The 20,970-nt window shown below is 39.6% G+C and overlaps 1 protein-coding gene across 1 annotated transcript; it reads right to left on the bottom strand.

Moving 5' to 3' along the window:
- Positions 1-16,554: 16,554 nt before the first annotated feature.
- On the bottom strand, positions 16,555-18,450 carry danr (distal antenna-related). The gene has a single exon (XM_017084771.4). It carries the CDS (start codon positions 18,306-18,308, stop codon positions 17,019-17,021), a length of 1,290 nt encoding a protein of 429 aa, XP_016940260.4. The 5' UTR covers positions 18,309-18,450; the 3' UTR covers positions 16,555-17,018.
- Positions 18,451-20,970: the final 2,520 nt, after the last annotated feature.

Raw genomic sequence — 20,970 nt, 5'->3', positions numbered from 1 at the left:
GAATTGGCAAAAGAGTGAAAACTTGAAAAGAAAACGCTTTCCTTTTTACCGGACGCTTATAATTCTTTAGTACGACGTAAGTACGTCTGTGTATCACATTTAAAGGAAGTCACCGCTGGGGATTTAAGATGGGAACTCTTCTTGGGTAATAATATCAGAATTAAGCAAGTAACATCTCAATAGAGTATAGTAATAGATTTTTTACAATAAAAACCTTAAATTGAATAGCAATAGATACTATTTTTCAAAATGTCAACATCATTTTGGGAAGAATTTCTTATATACCTTAGAAATATTTAGTATACTTTAGTATTTAAGTTAGGAACTACTTTAAAGTAATAAAGTAATAATATCCAGGAGAAATGCCTTGAGTTCCTTGGAAACATTTTAAATAATTAAAAGAACACCTATGAAATTCATTAATAAAGCAAAGGTTATTTACCCTACCTTCTGTGTCTCTTTAATATTTCATTACAACCTATTTAGTTCGTTATCTGAACCTAATAGCTGTGAGAATCCTAAACCAAACACATGCGATTGGTAGAATGAGATGGACTAATTAAGCATATCAAAATAATTTGACTGACTTATTATGTGTGATTATATAGTGCGACTGGCACTATTTACAATGCATTTTAATTGCAAGGCCATTGAGCTTTCAATTGGCAATGAAATCAAACAACTCATTCATTTAAGCATGTGCACGGGGTGTACATATTTATTTACTTGCCTGAGTGACCAAGTATTTACTATAATTCGGACTTCCTGTAAGGACATGCATGTATGTACAGCGAATTGTGCTATGTGGCTAGACGTTATAATGTGCATTATAATTATGTACACATTTATGTCCCTATAATTGCATTTATGTACTGGACGCTATACATGCAGTTCGTCTACGTTTGTGCGTGTTTGTATGGTTGTGATTGTGCTTGAGTAGAGCAGGTTTGTTGGTTTTGGCTCATAAATAGTCAAGTCAACACCAACACACACACACACACACACACACATTCCGGCAAATTAGGCCAGCACACTGCGTATTTAAATGATAATGAGCTGCATTCAGCTGCATTTATGCCGTTTGCCGTATGCCTCCGCCAGCGGGGTCCATAAGTAGGTACTTAGTTATAAATGGGCATGTGGAGATGTGCACGGCCATGTGAAGGCCCACATACGGGTCCCCAGCACATGGTATATGCTCTGCAATCATGTACGGAAGTACATACTTTGTCGTAAATAATCATAACCTTGAACCTCAAATGAGGATGTTACACATTCATGGCGTCAACGGCCCTGGTTCAAGGCCATCGAAGCGATTTCAGGGGCAGTTTTTCGCAACAGGTTTGATTGGATAAAAAAAGAGTTTTTCAGTTAATCGTTTACCTTTTATAAAGCTTAAATGGGCGTAAAGCTTTACCGTTCATTTGACTTCATAAAAATAACACTGATTCCATTCAAAGCGTTACTAAACAATAATGATAGCTCTTTAAAAAGTACGACATGGGTGACGCTTAATAATATTATTTATTATACAAGCAATTACCCAATTAGGCTGGTTTACAAGTCGTATATAGGTCGTATAGGCCCCTATAAACAAATTGTTGAACATCGTCTGAAATAATTGTCATATAGTTCGCAATTTTAACTCTCTCTTGTTCGAAATTGTTTGAATTATACATATTGTTTATGAAATGACAAAAAAATTAACCTATGTAAAAATTAACGTGTCGTATACGCAATATTTCATTCTTTATCTAACTATTCATTAAAATAATCAGAAATTTTACCTTTAATATATAACTAACATATGAGTTTCTGCAGATGTGTCTCTTAAGGCTAAATAAAGTAAAGAATCTTTAAATGCGTTAAGAACTCGATTTTATCTATTGATTACCTTACTTATAAACCATATTATGTGTTCATTAAGTCAGCTATCAACATTAACACCCCATCGAAGAGATTAGGAATAGTAAAAAGTACATCATTGGGTGTCAAACTCGTAAATATATGTAAATACGGTCATCTTGTGTGTAAAAAGCATCATAAAATTGTTACGACAGCTCTCAAAGTATAAGATTTTTTCGATGCCAAGGGTTCGCCCTACGTCGACGGACTGACGGAAATGTTATTACCTTGTGACGTTTTAGGGCGATTTGCTCGACCTTTGAGAATCGATAAAAATAACATAAAGAAATACCAAATCTGTTCTTGTTTAGCCAGGTTCTTTATAGCATTCAGGTACCTGTATATCAGGTTATTATAAAGAAATATTAAAGAGTTCTACTATTTATAAAAAATAAATATAATATTTAGATATGGTTATTTAGCTGTTGATAAACTGAAATTCAAATATCTGATTGATATCTCAAGTGGTTCCCAAGGAACCCTTTGACTTTAAGGCTATCCCTTTGTTCCTACGTCTTAGTAATTACCAGCAACGTAAGGAAAATAGAATTTGATGCACCATTATGCATCCTGCGGGGGCAGAAATAACGCATACTGAAATTAATTGAGGATTCGGGCAACCGCAAGGAGAAGGTACATTAGACTAATTACAAACGCATTACAGATGCAAAACGGCTGGATGTGCAATATTGCCAAGATGCAGGAAGGTTTCGAGGAGCGGGCGTCGTCTGCCCGAAAATCTTAAATATACAACAATCAGAAAATATTAAAACTGGCCATAAGCTCGATGCGGCCAAGATATACTCGTATATGCACATAAGTACGGTTGGCTGTGTATCGCAGGCAAATTAATGTCTAAGCAAAATTTTGATATTTTATACATACCCGAAAGGCACTAGCATCTACTACTTATATACAAGATTCCAAACTTTCGCAGAGCCAAACCCAAAAATACGTATATACATATGCGAAGAACCCCCACACTAACGTATATTGTTCACAGGTCTGTTATACATACAAACAGGCGAATACATGCATATACACATTCTTAAATTTAAGCAATAGATGACCGGACATGTGAGTGTGTATGTGTATGTGTGTGTGTTTGGGAGAGTGTGTGTGTGTGTGTGTGTTTGTATCCCAGTAAACGTCTAATTCTCTAAAATGTGAAATTTTACAATCGCCTAGCGTACATCTTTGCGTCGTCCACTGGCCACCAACCACCCAACCCTAAACCCAAGCCCACCGCCCAACGCCCACCTCCCACACCCACCCACTGGGCAGTGAAGCATCCAAGGCAGCCAGGCATCCACAGACCACCCAAACCACCCACTCCGCTGAAAGCAGCTCGAGAACCGTAGCCGTTGCTCTGGAAAACCTTCGCCTCCTCGGCCGCCGTCGCATCTAAACATCTCGGCATCTCCATGCCACGCCACTCCACTCCACTCCGCTCCATCTCCATTCGAACCATCAAGTCGTCTATCCCAGCCGCGTGGCTTGACCAGGCCCGCACCACCCCGCACCCCGCACCACCACCCACTCCGGTGGTCGTGGCAATTGCCCACGACGAGTCCGAGGTCCCCAAACGCGCCGGACTCCCACTCACGTATTTGCCGCCAACGTCCGCTTTCCCGTCCATCCAAATACATATACAGCGACCATCCACCCACCCACTCACACACATATCCCTGCCCACCTCCTGCTCACGCACACCCACACACCCACACCCACACCCACACACACACACACACACACAGTCACTCTTATCCTTTTCACATGTCGCAAGTCGTATGCAAACAACATTTTGCAGAAACAGTTCGTTCCTTGGTCTTCGTTTTATCTTCATGGCAGACCCTTACTTATTGTGGGGCCCGGCTGACCAGCACCGTTGCTTTTGCCATCGCCATCGCCATCGCCGTTGCCATTGCCAACCCATCAACCCACCGAACCACCCCATCCCATCCCATCCGCTCCACTTGCCTGGCCACCTCAGCGCACCCCACTCCGCTCGAATCCCTGATAGCCAGAGCCTGATGTCCATGCTGGCCAGGACCGTTGACGGAGATGCTGCATACAGCCGGTGACAAAATAGTGGCTCAAAGGATGTCGCCTATAAAGATGGAGTCTTATAGATCCTAAATCAGTAACCAGTATCGAGACCTATATGGTACATCTTGTAGGAATAAATGGTATTTAAGTAATAACCAAACCAATACCATTTTATCACGGTTTTTAAAATCAAGTGACGGATTTTTTATAGATCATAAATCCGGACCTAGCGCTATAAACCAACTTTATGGTAGCATTTAAGTAATAATTCTTAAAGCACTATGTTTTGAAACCCAAATCCATTTAACAAAGTCATTTAAAACCAGAAACAGCAAATATACCAAGGGAAAAGTACGAAATCAATCCAAAACTTTACAAAGACTTTATTTTTAAAACCGTTTATAATACCATTACAATGCTCAAATTAAATTATTAGATTCGAATAACTTTATTAATATCTAAAGAACTAAAACACGTATTATTAATATAAAATGTAAGTGTCATTAATAATAGTAAAAATGTTTTAAAAAGTTCAGGAAACAAAACAATATCTATTATATATATATCTATATATATATTATATATCTATTTTGAAATTATGAGTATGAAGTATAAAATTAATCGTTTAAAAAGGTAAAAAAAATTTTTTTAAGATATTTTTTTAAACAGTAAAAATTTATTTCATAAATCCTTTAGGAAGTATAGTTTTTTTGGGAGGGTTTTTCAAGGAGTTATGATTTCAAAAAATATATTTGAAACACCTGGACTAATAACTTTTAATGTTTGGAGTTAAGCTAGGTTAGAACTTCGAACCGGTGCGGTAAACTTTTTAGCCTCCTAGCCCTTCATCTCAGTGCTATTTTCGTGGCCGGCGCTGTGCGTGTGTGCTGCTAGAAAGCTTGGCTCTGCCTTCAGCTGGCTGCTGTAACGTCTAAGAGTGTGCGCCAGTATGTGTGCCGTGCCGTGCCGGTGGGTGATGGTGATGGAGATGGAGATGGAGATGGAGTGGTGGTGCGGTGGGCGAGCGGTGGCCAAAAGGATGGCTCCGTCCGCTGGCCATGTGTTTGTGTAGATGTCCGCTTCAAAATTCGCATACACAGCAGTGGTCAACTATGGAAATTATCGATCGACTTGCCTTTGGCGCCAGGTGGTTGGGTGCTATGATGGAAAAGTGGTGACGAAGGCAGCGGCAGCGGCAGCGCCAGCAGAAGCAATCTCCGCTGCTCTGCGCCTTCGTAGTCGTAGTCGTCGTAGTCGTAGTCGTAGTCCGGCGATTTGTGCCGTAACGAGGGAAGGAGGAGGTTGAGTTGGAGGACCAAGAGGAGCAGGATGTGGCCACATGCCCGTACTCGCATTCGATGCCCAGTCTAAATGGCAAGAACGCAGCGGCAGCTAAGAGATGCCCAAAAAGAAATTGCGGACATTTACATTATGTGTCCATGTATGAGTATGCCCACCGACTCCAAGTGTGTCCGGGGCTTTTTGGGCACTGGTTATATCGGAGCTAGGGGATTGGGGCTGGGGGATTGGGGGACTGGGCAGCCAGGAGGATGGTATGTGCCGTAGAGAAACACACATGCAAACGGCATGCGGCGGAATATACGTGAGCTTAGGAGTTGTCGTCGTCGAGATGTCCTCTGGTTGCTAGTCCAGACGAAGGGCCTCCTCCGAAACCACCTCCAATCCCAAAAACACATCCTCCCGGGCAGCTTCTGCATCAAAGTGAAACGGGCTAATGGGACGGGCCCAAATTCGCAGAACAGTACGGTATGGTACAGAACGGTGGGAGCCATAACAACAAGGCGGAGAGATGTGAGATGCGAGGAAACGAATGACTAACGAAGGAAATTGCTGATATTGTATGGAGCGAAAGTTGTGCATGTCTGGACGAAGGACGAAGGACTCGGGACTCGGGACCCACAACGCTGAACGCTGGACGCTGGACGCAGGACCCAGGACCACGGCCTCAGAAGGCAGGACTCAGAGCAGTGGTCTCTGGCAGCGGCGCGTTTTAGTTTTGACAGGACCTGGAATGGCAGCAAGACGGAGTCGGCTGACCCCACTCACTGGGATGTATGCCATATATGCCCAGCGCCAGGAGAAAATTCAAATATACTCGAGAATACACACACGCAGAATACACACACACACATACGCACACTTGCGAACAATGCCAGATGTCCTGCCGTGTCCGGCATCTTTCCTTACTTCAGATTTCTATTTCCAGCTTACCATCTCATCTCATCCCCGCCAGCAGGCTGCACCGTAAGCAATTATGCATCCACAGCGGTTGGAAATGAAGGAGCGGCCATCCATGTACGAGAATGTGTATAAGGATGTGGATATGGATGTGGATGTGGATGTGGATGCGGCCAGGACGATGCGAAGACGAAGATGGAGAACCTGCGGATGCAGGTCTTTGAGAAAATGCATTCGCAATACATGCGAATGCATGCACATGCACACTGGCTCTCCAATTAACACGCAGCACTTGCAAAACAATAGATAAGCTATATCACAAAATATAATAATAGTGCAGATTTTGCAAAAACAATAAAATTTTGTATAATGCTGCAATCTGTAATTGCTACCTTTTGCCTTTGCAATTTTCCATATATGGCAGACGTTTATTCTGCCAGTATCCAAATACTGATTTAAACAATCCCAAGGCCCCTCAGCAATTTGCTTAGATGGTACAGGTTAGGGTTTCAGCTCATTATTATGTCACGAAGATTATGGGAAAACAAGTTTTGGTATTTGTATGGGGATTTTATACATCAAAGAACTTGAAACCAAAGAGTTGCTCAAGGATATGAAGCATTACATCGTTAAAACTAAAGGTTTTGTTACGTTCTTTACGTTCCTTAAATATTTTTGGGCTATTTTAATTGTGCATGATTGATTTTAACAATTAACATTAACATAACATTAAAGAGGTTAGAAAGCAATATCACATTATTATTTTGCCAACTTCTAATGGCTTCAGATTTATTAAGGAAGTTACTTTTCAGGATACAGTATATTGCATATATTTGTTTTCAATATTAAATCCTAACTCTAAAAGACGTGATACCTTCTAACTTAACTAACTAGAACTCTATCTACACGCTTGGTTGCCCGAATCCTAAATGTATGTTGCAGAAATAGATTTTATTAGGAACTTAGGATTAGTTTTCTCTACAAAATTATTTATTAGTATACCATTAACACCTGTTAACTTTACAATAAATACAACATCATACAAAACTTTTTCAACTAATAAGTTAAAGTATAGTTTTTTATGGCAATTGCTAAGCAATTACATTTAATAAACGTTTCTGAAACAACTAGTTACCACTAGTTTCTTGTTTATTTATGCCCCTCACATTCATGGAGTGTTAGGGAACAATGTTCACCAATTAAGCCATCAAAGTGGAGAAAAAGTGACCGAAAAATTGAGGTCGCTGAAGGCAGAAGGCAGAACGCGGAAAAAACGCGCTGAGGGCCTAGTGGAAAAAATGCGCTTTTTACGCGGCGTCAAAAACCAACAAACATCGAAAACACACTCCCAAAACACTTTTCCCGTCTATAGCCGCCTAATCGGCGACAGTATCGCATGGCATGGCATGGCAAGGCGATAGAATGGAGGGATCTCCATTCCAACCAGAGGGCATAAAGAACTGCACGCCTTCCTGGTACTGGGTTCTAGATGGCACGTTGGTCCAGAAAAAACGGTCAAGTGCATCAAGCTGCATGCCACCGGGCAAACAAGCAAGCGGTTTCCAACTGACTGCCTAATCCCCTTAAACGGCGCGTTTTTTTCGCAGATTTCACTCTGAATTCTGCACTCTGGACCCCGAACCCCCAAGCACCGAACCCCGAACTCTGTGCACCCTGCACTCTGCACTTTCCAAGTGCCACTGGCTTTTTGTTTCACCGCAATTTTTGGCGCATCGTCGAAAGGTAACAGGCAAAACGGTGAAATGACAGTGAAATGGCGGTGAAATGCCACCGGCTTGACCTTTGCACACACGGCTGCAGATTGTTTTTTGCGCGAGTTCTCTTCATATCACTGGCGTCAACGGTATCACGGCAGTTGCCAACTTAATTTCCATATGGTGCAATTTTGATGGCTCCGACCGTAATTCAATGCCGTCCGCTTTTTTCCCCGTTGTTTGCAGCTCGTTCGCGATGTAGTGTCATATGCAGCAGAGGAGAAAAAAATTGGACAAAAATGGAAAAAATTGAGAAACACTGGTGGCCGCTAACAGCTGCCAACAACAGGAACTGCGATTTGGCCAACATCAGCACCTGCCATTGAGACAAGATGGTCAATAAAGGCACCTAAAAGGAAAGTCAATTTTACAGAAGTTTTGGGCAGGAATATTCTTTCTCAGATATTGGATAATAGATCTTTAACCTTCCTAAACATTATAACAATTTTAATATAATTGTAGAATTTTTTAAAGAAATATAATCAAATTAATAAGGTCGGAATTATATATGTACACGTCTTTATTTTAAGGAGTTTACGGAAGAATATTCTTTTAAAAAATTTAAAATAAGATATATTTAACTACACCATTTTCAATTAATTGAGGTTTATTGTACATATTATTTTAACCAATCAATATCAATTACATGTTTCTTAGTTAGTAGTTATTTTTAATGGATTTTTATCAGCTTAACTGAACTACTTTTAAAACAATTATTAAGTTTTTTATTGTAATATTAAACAAAAATATAGAATTTAAAATAATATTTTGGAACCTTACAGCTCTCGTTTTCTAGTTCCAAAAAAATTATTATTTAATTTGTTTTTCAAAGCAAACGTTTTTTTTATATACTTAAGAGAGTTTTAAATAATGAATCAATTTGTAAATGCGATTTATATAATTGGATCATAACCAATAAAGCTAATTAAAAGTTATAACTTCTATTGACACTCTATCAAAATCGCCAGCTCTGCGAAATCTTTTCAAGTATGCATTTGTAATGACAGGTTAAATTGACTCTTTGTCCCACTTGTTGGCCAAAGTTCTTGGCTAGACTCCTTGGCTCAATGATACTAAACTAAAGTAAAACTTTCCTCAAACGTCTGGCATCAGTTAAATTCTTTTTAAGACCAAAGTTCACAAGGTCGCACACAAATTTCGTGACTTGGAAATTTCTTTATGCAAGTGTTATTAAATTTGCGACCAGACTGCTTTTTTTTTTTTGTTTTATTGAAAAGAAATCAGGAAGGGAAATCATACATATGTGGAGTGTGCTACAAACTGGAGCTGTCTTTCCCTTAAAACGGAAAAATACAAACAATGAGGTGGTGGAACTATATAGATCCACATCGCCACGTGTGAGCTGTAAAATGTATAAGTATGTCAATTTTTAATTCGCCACTGAGCACTTTACGGGTAACACTACTAGCCCGATTCCATCCAGAACGGAGGTAACTAAACAAAAAGGTTTCTGTGGCCGGGGTAAATGGACTCACGCCTTTATCACCGGCCTCTGGTGTCCACCGTAATAACCTTATTTCAGGACATTCGTAGGCTGTTGTTCCGGGCATCGCAAATCTGTTGACCACTGCCCGGGCACGACTATACATATATATATATATATAAAATAATATAATATAAGGCCATGTGTCCCGAAACTATGTGTACGCGCTTGTAACACATATAATTTTTGAATATATATAACCACGGTATATGTACAAAAAGTAAAAGTTTACTTATGTATGTATGTAGTCTCGATGTTGGTATGTGCGCATAATATATTCGTAATAACATTTTCGAAACCCGGCGTAAGCATTTTTCAGCCGTTTCATCCCTTTTCTGGACACTTAGGGGTTAAGGCTACAAAAGGTCCTGTCCACTCGTATATATCAGTGTGTGTATCTTTCTATGTGTTGTGCCACACCTCGCGCCCCATCGCCCAGCCTCCGCTAACCGCATCTATCACAAATTTCAGCTGCCAGCGGTCCAGGAAAGGTCCCGGGAAGGTCCTGAATCCTGAATCCTGTCCGGTTGGGCCTGGTTATGGGCCTGGGGATGGGTCAGGGCCCGGGCTTGGGCCTGGGTCCGGTTAAGTCCGAAGTCCGTTACGGGCCTGTCCCGTACGACAGGCCTAGCGACACGGTTGACGTAGACCCATTTCGACCCCCCATCCCGCCCAAACCGCACGCACTCTGAGCAATTATTAAACGAGTCTCTGGAACGTTAAATTCTGTCCACTTTGGAGGCGAACTGTAGAGCCATCTGCGGCACCACTCGACTTCAGGGGGTAGTGGGTTGTGAGTAGTGAGAGTGACCACTCCGGTCGGCGATGAAAAATAGAAATCGCAAGAGTTTGTTTAACAACAAGTGAAGGGGTTTGTTTTTTAATGCCACCCCCTCCCCAGCCTCTTTTTACCACGATGGGCTTAGTGCTCACATTTAGTATGCCATATAAGCCCACATCCATATAGGCTATAGGCATGTCAAAATATTTGTATATACCACCGATATACATACTTATTCGTATATACATAGGTGTTTGCTGGGCTGTGTGTTTCGTTATTATAATAATGACCGTAGAGGAATACAATGTTGGTCGTTAAAAAGTGCCAGGACTCATTAGGTATTTCAGTTTACTATGGACAGTGCGGAAAACTAACCCTTGGAGTGGTTGATACCCTTAGTGTTGTCACAGATTCCAGCACATTTCCACAAGGGATATGAAAAATTTTTAATTGCAACTGACAAAATTAAACAAAAAAATATTAAATATTTTCTCATTATTTTTCTTATATTTTAACTATATTTTTTAGTTTAATGTAAAAGTAAATTACATTTTAACCGATATAATAATTAGTTTTCCTTCCGAGAGAATATTCTTACGATTACCTTAGTTTATCCTTCGGTCTCTAAGTTTATATTATAAAAAAAACTTTTAAAAATTGTTTCCAAACTTTAAAGAATATATTTTTTAGATTTATGCAAATTTTCAAGGTAGCAAACTGGAACCGCAGGAAATTCTGACCGGAATTAGCCATCCTGGACGGCATGTGTCATTTGTCAATGCTACGGACCGAAAAGTTTGACACTAATACCCGCCAGATAAATACCTCTGCGTAAAAACTTTATTTGCATGTCCTGCACGGTTAACAGCGGTGACGAAGACATCAAGTCATTTGTTAAGATTAGATAAATACCCACACGGCTGCTTAATATTCATATCCGGACATCCGTGCATACACGGTGATGTGGAAACCCGTTCCCGGGACTGTTTTTAGCCCGGAACAAGTAATTGCAGATATGGTGTAAGATGGTCGTCTTGGTACCGAACCGGTATTTTGATTAGAATTCCGAATCCTTGGGTATGCGCCCAACTGTCATTTAACCGGACACTGGGATAGTCAGAAATGGAAAAACATCTCCTCTTTGGGATATTATTCGACGTTTTCTCACGAATCCCGGTGTCCTGTAACGGAATTTTCAACTGGCTGATTTATTGACGATGGGACGAACGTTGACAGGGCTTGAAGTCCGGCGACCTTTAATCCAGTTCTCTATTCAGCCGCCGCGATAAGTTCCACTCTTACCACAGACAAGAATAAGGGTTACATAAACATAACAAATCGGGCTGTGTTTTCCAGGCCCAGCGATTTGAATACTAAATAAAGAGTCGTCTTTTTATATCCAAACACTAAATGCTTTATGGGATATACGGGTTTTATTTTATTGTCTGTTAAAATAAATAAGGTCAGGGTCATCTTGTTACCACTGTCTATGTTTTTCGACTTTAGAAGCCTTTCTTTTCTTCTTCAAAATTATAGGTTGGTGAGAATCGGGAATTTCTTTTGCTGTTTTCGTGTTGATATTATTAAAGTAAAAGTTTTATACAGAAACTACTTGGTAACATACTTGAGAAACGATTTTAAACTTGGTTTCCACCGTGAAAGTTCGCGATATTTTGAACTGAAATCTGTTCTTACACAAAAAAAGGGTTAAGAAACGATCAGAGACTGATTCTGCAAAAGTTTTTTTTGCGGTCATGGTTTTTTGCCTTTAGGTCTTCTGAATAAAAAACATTGCGTGTCAGAATGTAGGCAACATAATAAGGCCCGAAAGCCAACTGAAATCCGGTTTGAGTTTTTGAAATCAAGTAGCGGCATGTCCCTTGAAAACAATGCGAATGCCAATTCGCTCATCTTGGGAATCCCTTGAGTTCCCCTGGACTCTCTAACCTAAGCCTCTTATCACCGCACATTCCACGTCTGATCAACTCAACTCGTGTTAATAACGAGACAATTCTGACAATAAAGTGAAAACTTTATCGCGCACAATGACATATTCATTAGGATGTCCTTTCTCAGGATGACATCGGTCCACAGAGTAGAACAGAATGGAACAGAATAGAACCGAATAGGACAGCCTGTCCGACTTACACGCGCTAATCAAAGGGGATGAATATGAATACCCTTCCGGCATTTCATATCGTGGTTGCGATAAGTTGCTGTGGTAAATGCAGTGGCGTTTCTCAGAATGCTTTCACAACATCCTTCAGGTAGCAATCAAAATATTGTGCTAATCATGATAATTTCTTAAACAAACGGGACGACAAACTTATGACTCGTCTCGAATTTCACAGTTGACCAACACCATCTTGATTTCAGATTAAGTTAAATGCTCAAGGATAAATACTATACAAATTCTTTACTACAAACTTGTCTTGATTAGATTTAGCACCTTAAATACCTTTATTTTGGTAGGACATTTATCCACGAGTATCTTTTACATGAAAATATAAAAATTCCTAATATTTGCCCTTATCTAACTCTACACAAACTTTTAAATCAGAATTTTTTCAAGAATATCGCCTCGACGCGAACCGGTTAGTAAAACAAAAAAAGCCAAAGAGAAGGCTGATGACAAAGTCTCTGGTTCAGCTTTGATGTTCACAAGGACAAAAGGAGAACAATGCAGAGTAAAGGGAGCAAAAAATAACTATTGAAACAAAAACACTTTTTCACCAAAAGACACAATAAATTGCAATTTGTATCAAAAGTTGTATTCATCATCATCCCAAGCCAAAATTATGCAATATCTGTGAAGCGCAATACTTGTGTACAAAAGTACACAAATCTTTGTTAGTTATCTACTAGGCTTTACAAAAACACATCTCGTCGGAATGAAAGGACAAAAGTAATTTCGACTGTAGAGCCTACATTTTATTGTACGCCTAAATTAAGGGCACAACCGCTTGAAAATGAACATTTAAGATTGGATTGTAAATTGCATTTAATAAAGCGATTAGATAGAAAAAACCTTTACAAGGTTGAGTACTTAAAAGGTTAAAAATAGTAAACATAATATTTTAAGGATTAAATCGTGAAACTTGTAAACATCGGAATCGTCATAAGGATGTTTAAGGAAATAATTAGTTGATAAATTTCTGAACACATCGCATTTGATGAGTTCTTTCTGTAACGATTATTAAAAATTATCCATTAATAAATTCATCTAAAGGACACGTACTCAATTATTTGAATAGCCAACTTATTCATGAATAAAGAGAAAAATAAATATAGGTATTCACTATTAAAATTAATTAGATTATTCTCTTTTATTCCTATATGAACTATACTTTTGGTATCCTATGACAAGACAATCATAAATCTAGGTTATGACTTCCGACCAGAAGGCATAAATTAACTACACCATTGCGTTTTCGCTGGCCAAATTGGGGGAAGAATTTTAATGGATCTCCAATCCACAGCGAGTCTGCGTCCCATGTCCAGTCTGCTCACTTCAATTGATCCACAGTGGATCCACTGGAGGCTGGGATGGAGATTCGTGCCGGATGGCAGGAAAAGAATGGTCCAGTCCTCCGTTCAGTTCGCGACTTAATCTTGCGCGATCGTTTTCCATCAAAGGGTTCCTGCTCACATGCAACTAATCTGATTGTAATTGATGCATGCTAGAGAACGTGGATGCGAATCCCAGACCGAGTCCCAAAGAGGCTGGACACGCAAAATTCAGAGGGTTTCGATCTTGTAGAGGCAGCCAAGTAACTTGGTAGCCAATTATTCAAACGCGAGGATAAGAAAGCAAATAAATTGACTGTAACCTACATGGGCTTTGGGCGGGAATCAAAAATGCATATGCCTTACCGATCCTGCTGTTGCTGTTGTAGAGGTGAAAATATATTATATTATCTTTACATTAACTGGTCATGTTTCACAAAAATGCTGAATGAGATCCGCATTAAGCTCACGCAAATTCCTCGCCATTTTTATATGAACGCCCAAGCCATCCGCCACCGGTGCGGATGTGGTATCGATATTGGCAGCTCGATCCTTCATTTCGTTGGGTAATTTCAGAGCCGTTTCCATTGTCAATCATATGCTTGCAGATTGTCAGTCATTCTGTGCTCCATTTTGGGGATCTTAAGTGCATTGAACTTAAGGTACCTTGGAAATATCGTGTTTAAAAATATATAAATTTCCATATTAAGTAAAAAACAAATTTCTAAAAATGGTATATAACATATTTTTAATAGTTAACTCATGTAAGATTAGAAACAATCGAAACTTTAAATATTAAAGTCAAAACTAGAGTATTTCCATTGAAAATTCCTTGGTATACTATAATAAAAGGATGTTTTCTTTGTGAAATGGATTGTAATAGTCATGAAATTTCTCATACACCAATTATAATCTAGCAGTATCTTCTAGTAGTTTAGAAACACCTAAACTACTTCAGAATATTGGTATGATAAAACAAAAAATAAAAAAAGGCAAGTAAAGTCTAACCACTTTCTGAAGAGATGGCCATAGTAAGGTTCATTCTACCCCCCCGAAGAAGCAATACCATCCATGGGTATTTCGGCATGGCCACTTATTTTGGGCACTTGTGTGCTGTGGCAAACCGTCTTAGTACCGCGATCGTGCGGGTTACGAGGCGACACAATATTGACAGCGGCTGGATCCGTCGATATGCCCGGGAGGGGATTGGTTTTAAGTAATTTAATCCTCGCCCAGAACCAGAATGCCACGAAGATGTCCACAAAACGCTGCGCAGAATACAACGCCGCACATGCAATGTGCAATCGAAAATGCGAAATGCGAAAATGCGGAGCGAAATGCGAAACATGCATACAGATCACGGCTGGCAGGCCGGATGGTCGACATGGCCACATGGATAGGTGGATGCATGGATGCATGGATACATGGATAGGTGGCTACATGGATGCCAGTGCCTATACCGATCCGATGCCGATGCCTGGGAGCACTGTCAGTCGCCTAATCATCGTAATAATTCGCCTCAACTTCAGCCGATGGCAGCGGCAATGGGAAGCCAAGCGGAAATTACCAACACGCGATATTTAATTTTTCCAAAAGGCGAGCCAATAATTCGTCTTCATGCCGCTGCCGTGGCGGTTGCCGCTTCAGTTTCTGTTTCTGTTTTTAGTTTCTGGTGCTCCTGGAGATGGTGCCATTTTTTCGTGTTCGGCTTGACCGATGCCTCTAAAAAAGGCTTTCCAAACCGTCGCCACGGAGGGGAGCGGAAAACGAGACTCATTAACGCGTAGCCCTCATGGCAGGACTCCAGATCGAACTGCTGACATCCATCCATAACAATGATCGCGGGTTCCTCTCTGGTGGCTTCTCTCCAGAACCCTATAATGCCCATCTTGGATATGAATATGTCTTAACCATACTACTTTAATGCAATTTAAAATATAACTGTATTGTTATTTTACAAGATTCTTAACACATAATTAAATACCAAATATGCAAATAAAAAACTAAACTAAAACTAAACTAACTAAAACTAGAATATGCAAATATTTCACACTAGTTTTACTTTTTATGTTGATCTATACAAAAATAAGCAAATAAAATATTACCGAAAATGTTGAATCCCATCTAGAACGAACACTATAATATACGAATATACTTTAGAGCTCAAGATTCATTTCGATACATTTACACCCTCAACATACTGTTGTTACACTGAAACTTTTCTATACTCACTTATTAATTACCCAACTTAATTTTCAGTTACATTGTAATAAAACAATGTATTTTTAATTTGTTAAAAAAAAAGTTTGTTTAAATGTCCCCGATAAAAACCATTAAATTTTTTTGAAAATTTATTTATTTTTTAGAATATTTTTTTTCAGATCCTATCTGTGAGTTATTTTAAAATCAAAATATTGCTAGGGAAATCCAAACAATACAAATAACGATAGGGAATGGGTTGTCTTTCCTTTTCAATGGTGTAATGAAAAGAGAATAACTTAGTTCTTGAGATTTTGGTGAAAGAACTCTCCAGGAAATGTCTCCATGTGAGTTTTTACTACTAAACCTTTTTGGTAAAGGGTTAAAGTATTACTACTCCTTCTTATCTGCATTACGATTACTAAAGAGTAGATTGCAAGCGTAAAAAATAAATTTTGTAAGCTTTGAATCAAATAATCCGTTAGAAAATAGTAAAAATATCGTTAAAAAGTTGAATACTACCAAAATTTTTGGAACTCTTCCATTGGTGTTTTTGCAGTGTGCAAAACTTTCCCATTTCAAAGAGTTAAAACGAAATACCCATTAAATAAAGAAATGCCTTCTTTTAATCTTGAGAGATTCACACTTTAATTTTATTTTGTTTTGTTAATAAATATTTATTCGTTTCATTAGTAATTAGTTTATATGCTTATTAAGAGTTACGGAGATTACAGCAGTACGAAAACAAATCGATTGGAATGGCTGGCGAACGTGCCAAATAATTAAGCTACTTAAAACAATTAGTATTTGTTATATTAAGTGTAGATGAATTGAATTTGGTTTTCAAACAATTAGAGTCACACAGTCGATATTCCTAGTTATAACTAGCTATTATAGTATGCTGAACTATTAATACCTGTTGCAGTTATATTAATACATTAATTGATAAGTACAAATGGCATTTGCATTGCGAAATGATTCGTGTTGTTTCATAAATACTTAAGGTGGCTATTTAACAATAAAAATGGAGGTATTTACACTAGAACTAGAACTAGAAACTATAGAGCTATAGAGCTATAGAACTATAGAGCTATTGTGTCTACTGCTCGGCATCGCTGGACCCGATGCTCTTGTCGGGGGTGTGGGATCTGCTGGAGGCCTTGGAGGCGCAGGATCGCACGGACAGATCCTCCGGCTCGCTGTCGCAGTAGCTTTCGTTGGAGGCCTCACTGTGGGCCAAGGGACTCAGGCGCTTCATCAGCGCTTCGTTGAAGGGATATGTGGGTATGTCGAGATCGGGTTCTGAACCGCCGTTCACCATCTGGTTGGGATTGTAGTGACTGTTGGGTGCACTTCCTCCGCCGCCGCCTCCGCCGGGTTGCATGGAAGCTGCGGCCGCTGCGAAGGCCAGGAAGTTCAAGCTGGCATTGAAGAGCTTGCACCAATCCAGCAGAGCCGCCCCCTGGCCATCGGCTCCTCCGCCAGCGGTAATGGGCGTGGGCGTGGCTGTGGGCGTGGCACTGGCCGGAGTCACTGGTGCTATCACAGGCGCTAGATCCGCAGGATTCGGGAAGGGTGCTGGCAGTAGGGGTATGGCGGTGTCCGGAAACATGGCAGTCTTAACCTGCTCCGCAGCTGGAGGATTGCCCTCCAGAGCATTATTGTTCTTATCGTTGACCTGCTCTGGCTGATTAGTTAGGTTCATCCGCTTGGCCGGATCCTTGGCCCAGTTCTTGACACTCAGCAGGGGATAATTGTTTTTGCTGTAATCCTCGGAGGCAGCGGATGAATCAACCACCTTGTTGTTGTCCTCCGTCTTGGGTGCATCCATTTCGGCAGTCTGAGGAGGGGTAAGTTTGGAGTTGAGCAGGGCCAGGAGATTCAGCTGATGCAGCATGTTGTTGGAGTAGTCCATAACTCCAGCCGACTGACTTGGATGCACTTGCTCCGGATGCAAACCGCCTGTCTTTTTGACAAATTCCACCAGGCTTAGCTTCTCCAGCAGCGACTCACCCTGCCCAGGATAATCGGCCGGGGAGTAGGGCAGTGCCCCAAAGCCCAGCTCCTCGTAATTCGGAGGCAAAGCCACGAATTTGGGGGGCAGCTGGAGCTGCAGCTCGAACTTGGCGCGCTTCTCTGGGGGCGTGTCCAGACCCAGGTGATCGGGACCCAGCTGGCGGCACATGAAGCGCAGCTTCTGCTCGTTCTTGCACCATCCTCGCAGCGTGGACTCTGGAACCCCTATATCACGGGAAACACTGGCCTTCGTCTCGCCATTATGGATGCGCTGTATGGCGCGCACCTTATCGTTGGGCGTGAGGTTACGCAGCGGACGCTTGCCGCGCGTGCTCATCCGGATGTTCATGTGCTGGTAGGCGGAGATATCCATGGTGGGCTCTACGATTTCGATCTGAAGCGCGGACTTTGGCGGATGCGAATAAGATTCCGATTGCGACTGCGACTGCGAATGCGACCACCGGTGTGCACTCCTCGAACTCGCAGAAGGATGTGATTGTGAATCCGATTCCGCGAAAGGCGAACGGCGAGCGGCGAACGGCGAACTGCGAAAGGCGACCGCCGAGCTGAGCCGATGATGATTTTGCGGCGAAGAGAACGGCGGACAGTTTGATTCGACCAACGACCAATGGAGAACGAGAGGCGCCACTCTCTCCTTTCTCTTACTCTTACCCCACCACCACCACCAGCGCAACAACTTGTTACTCATGTCCCGCTCGCGCCTGCTCTCTCCCGAAATTCGATGCGCTCTGCGGGATATGGACTCTCTTAACATTGTCCTGGTCATCCTCTTTCGTCCCCTTCCGCCACCCTCTTCGCGGATATATTGTATAGATGTGGATGTGGCTTTTGATGTGGATGCACATTTCCAAATTGTCTCCTGCACGTGGCAGTGTGTGTGTGTGTGTGAGTGTGATTGTGATTGTGCTCCTGTGTTTATATAAAAACCAGTTATTTACCTCCCATAAACATTCTCCGCTGCGAGAGTGTGTTTGGCCAACCTTCTCGCACTCGCATCTACATTCGCATCCACATCCGCATGTGCGTGAGCGGATCTGATACGGACGTGGACCTGGATGCACTTTTGGGTCGCGAATCTTCCAAAGAATAACACAATTTCACTCTGGATTATTTGCACTGACCATCTGTGTATTTGCACTAACTTCGATGGTACTTTTTGTACCTTGTTTATTATGTTTTTATTTCATCCACTTTCACCCTTATCAAATTATAGTACAAGAAAAATACGCACCAAACACGTTTTCGTAAATAATCAAAATACTACAAATTTGAATATCCCTAAAAATATCAACGGTGGTCCATGACATTAGCTGTGGTATACGGTTTCCTATCATTATTTATTCCACTTTCATCCATATTTTATTTATTTCAAACTCTCATAAAAGGAACCCAAGAAAATAACACACTTTGTTAAATTAATGTAATCGCTAAAACAGAAGTACACATTTTTGGATGCCAATATCCCTAAAACATCCTTGATTTTGTTGTTAAGCTATGTACAAATGAATACGAAAATATTTTTAAGATTATCCGGCATTAGGAACTACATTCAAGTTATTTTAATTATGAATGCATTTCCGTAGTCAACTTATCTTTGCTATTGAAAAAACTAAAAAAAAGCTTCCAGCTTCAAGAGAATGAAATATATTTAAAGTTTTAAAATATGTTTAAAGCAACGTTTAAAATTACTAAAATATTTAAATACTTACATACGTCATACGTCTTATTACAAAAACAATTTTGCAATTTACCTACCGTGACTACCTAATCAACCTATGAAAGATCCATAAAAAAATTCAACAGAAATTCTGAGCGCGAAAATACGTGCCAACTCGTTGCCTACTTTTTGGCGCATTGGACCTTGAACATGAGCATCAATTAAAAACTCAATAAAATGATATTCTTCTTATTATTAAAAAGGTTTTCTATCATATTTTACTCACCATCATACATAAATTTATATATGTATATGTTACGGGAAGAAAAAATTACACATTCCTTTTTTTTTAATACTTTTTTTATTGTGTTATTAAAAGACACATTTTAGAAAGTAAGTAGCCTTTAGTATTTATGTTTGATTTACACATATTTAAATAAATTTTCTATTAACTATAATTTATTAGATTACACCTACATGTATTGATTAATTTCCGTGTTGCTGTATATTATAACTATATCATTATTTATCATTAAACAATTTTTATTTCACTTTTATTTGTCACAAAAATGTACGTTGAAACTAAAATCAATAAATAAACGTATACTGCAGCTTATTAAATTGCAATCATTATAATAAAAGCTTGGTGGTTTAATAAATTAATAAAATTTCTTTTTAAAAAACTATGTTTGATGCATTAAACAAAAATGAAAATTAACTTCTCTTAACAGTGAAATTTAAATACGAAAACAAAATGTCTGTAATTTTGTAAATACTTGCTGTATAAATATGAGGAAACGGTATTTATTTTAAGTCTCAATTTATACATACATACAAATTTAAATATATACATAACCTATGTTGGCAGTTAGCCCTTACATTTTGTACATACATTTTATTGTTATTATATACATAATTTGTTTCAGTCGAAGGCTTATTAAACTAATTCTGAACGCATACGTCAAATGCACATACCCATATATGTAAATATCTTAATATATACTACATGCCTTACCTTAATGGTAAATAAAAAGAGATAACTATTCGGGGGCAATATTTGGTAATTACTTGCATTATTTGTAAACAATTCAATTTGAACAATTGTGATTGGCGTTTCGATTGAGGTGTGCAATAAAAATTAACCATTCTTTAAAAACAAACAACACATCATGATTAAATATCCAAAATTTGAGCAATAAAGGGATGCGTGCGGATTTTAGTATCTTCGGCTGCCATTCAAGTGCCTTTTGAGAAACAATAGGTAATTAAATGTAAATCTTTAACTTATTGTACTGGTCATCAAAATTCGAATAACGATCACTGATATTGCGTTTCAGTAAAATTAGAAAACAATTAA

This window comes from Drosophila suzukii, chromosome 3 (assembly GCF_043229965.1).
Source record: "Drosophila suzukii chromosome 3, CBGP_Dsuzu_IsoJpt1.0, whole genome shotgun sequence".
NCBI classification, from domain to species: domain Eukaryota; kingdom Metazoa; phylum Arthropoda; class Insecta; order Diptera; family Drosophilidae; genus Drosophila; species Drosophila suzukii.
Note: the sequence above shows the minus strand (reverse complement) of the source record. Positions and strands in the feature narration are given on the sequence as shown.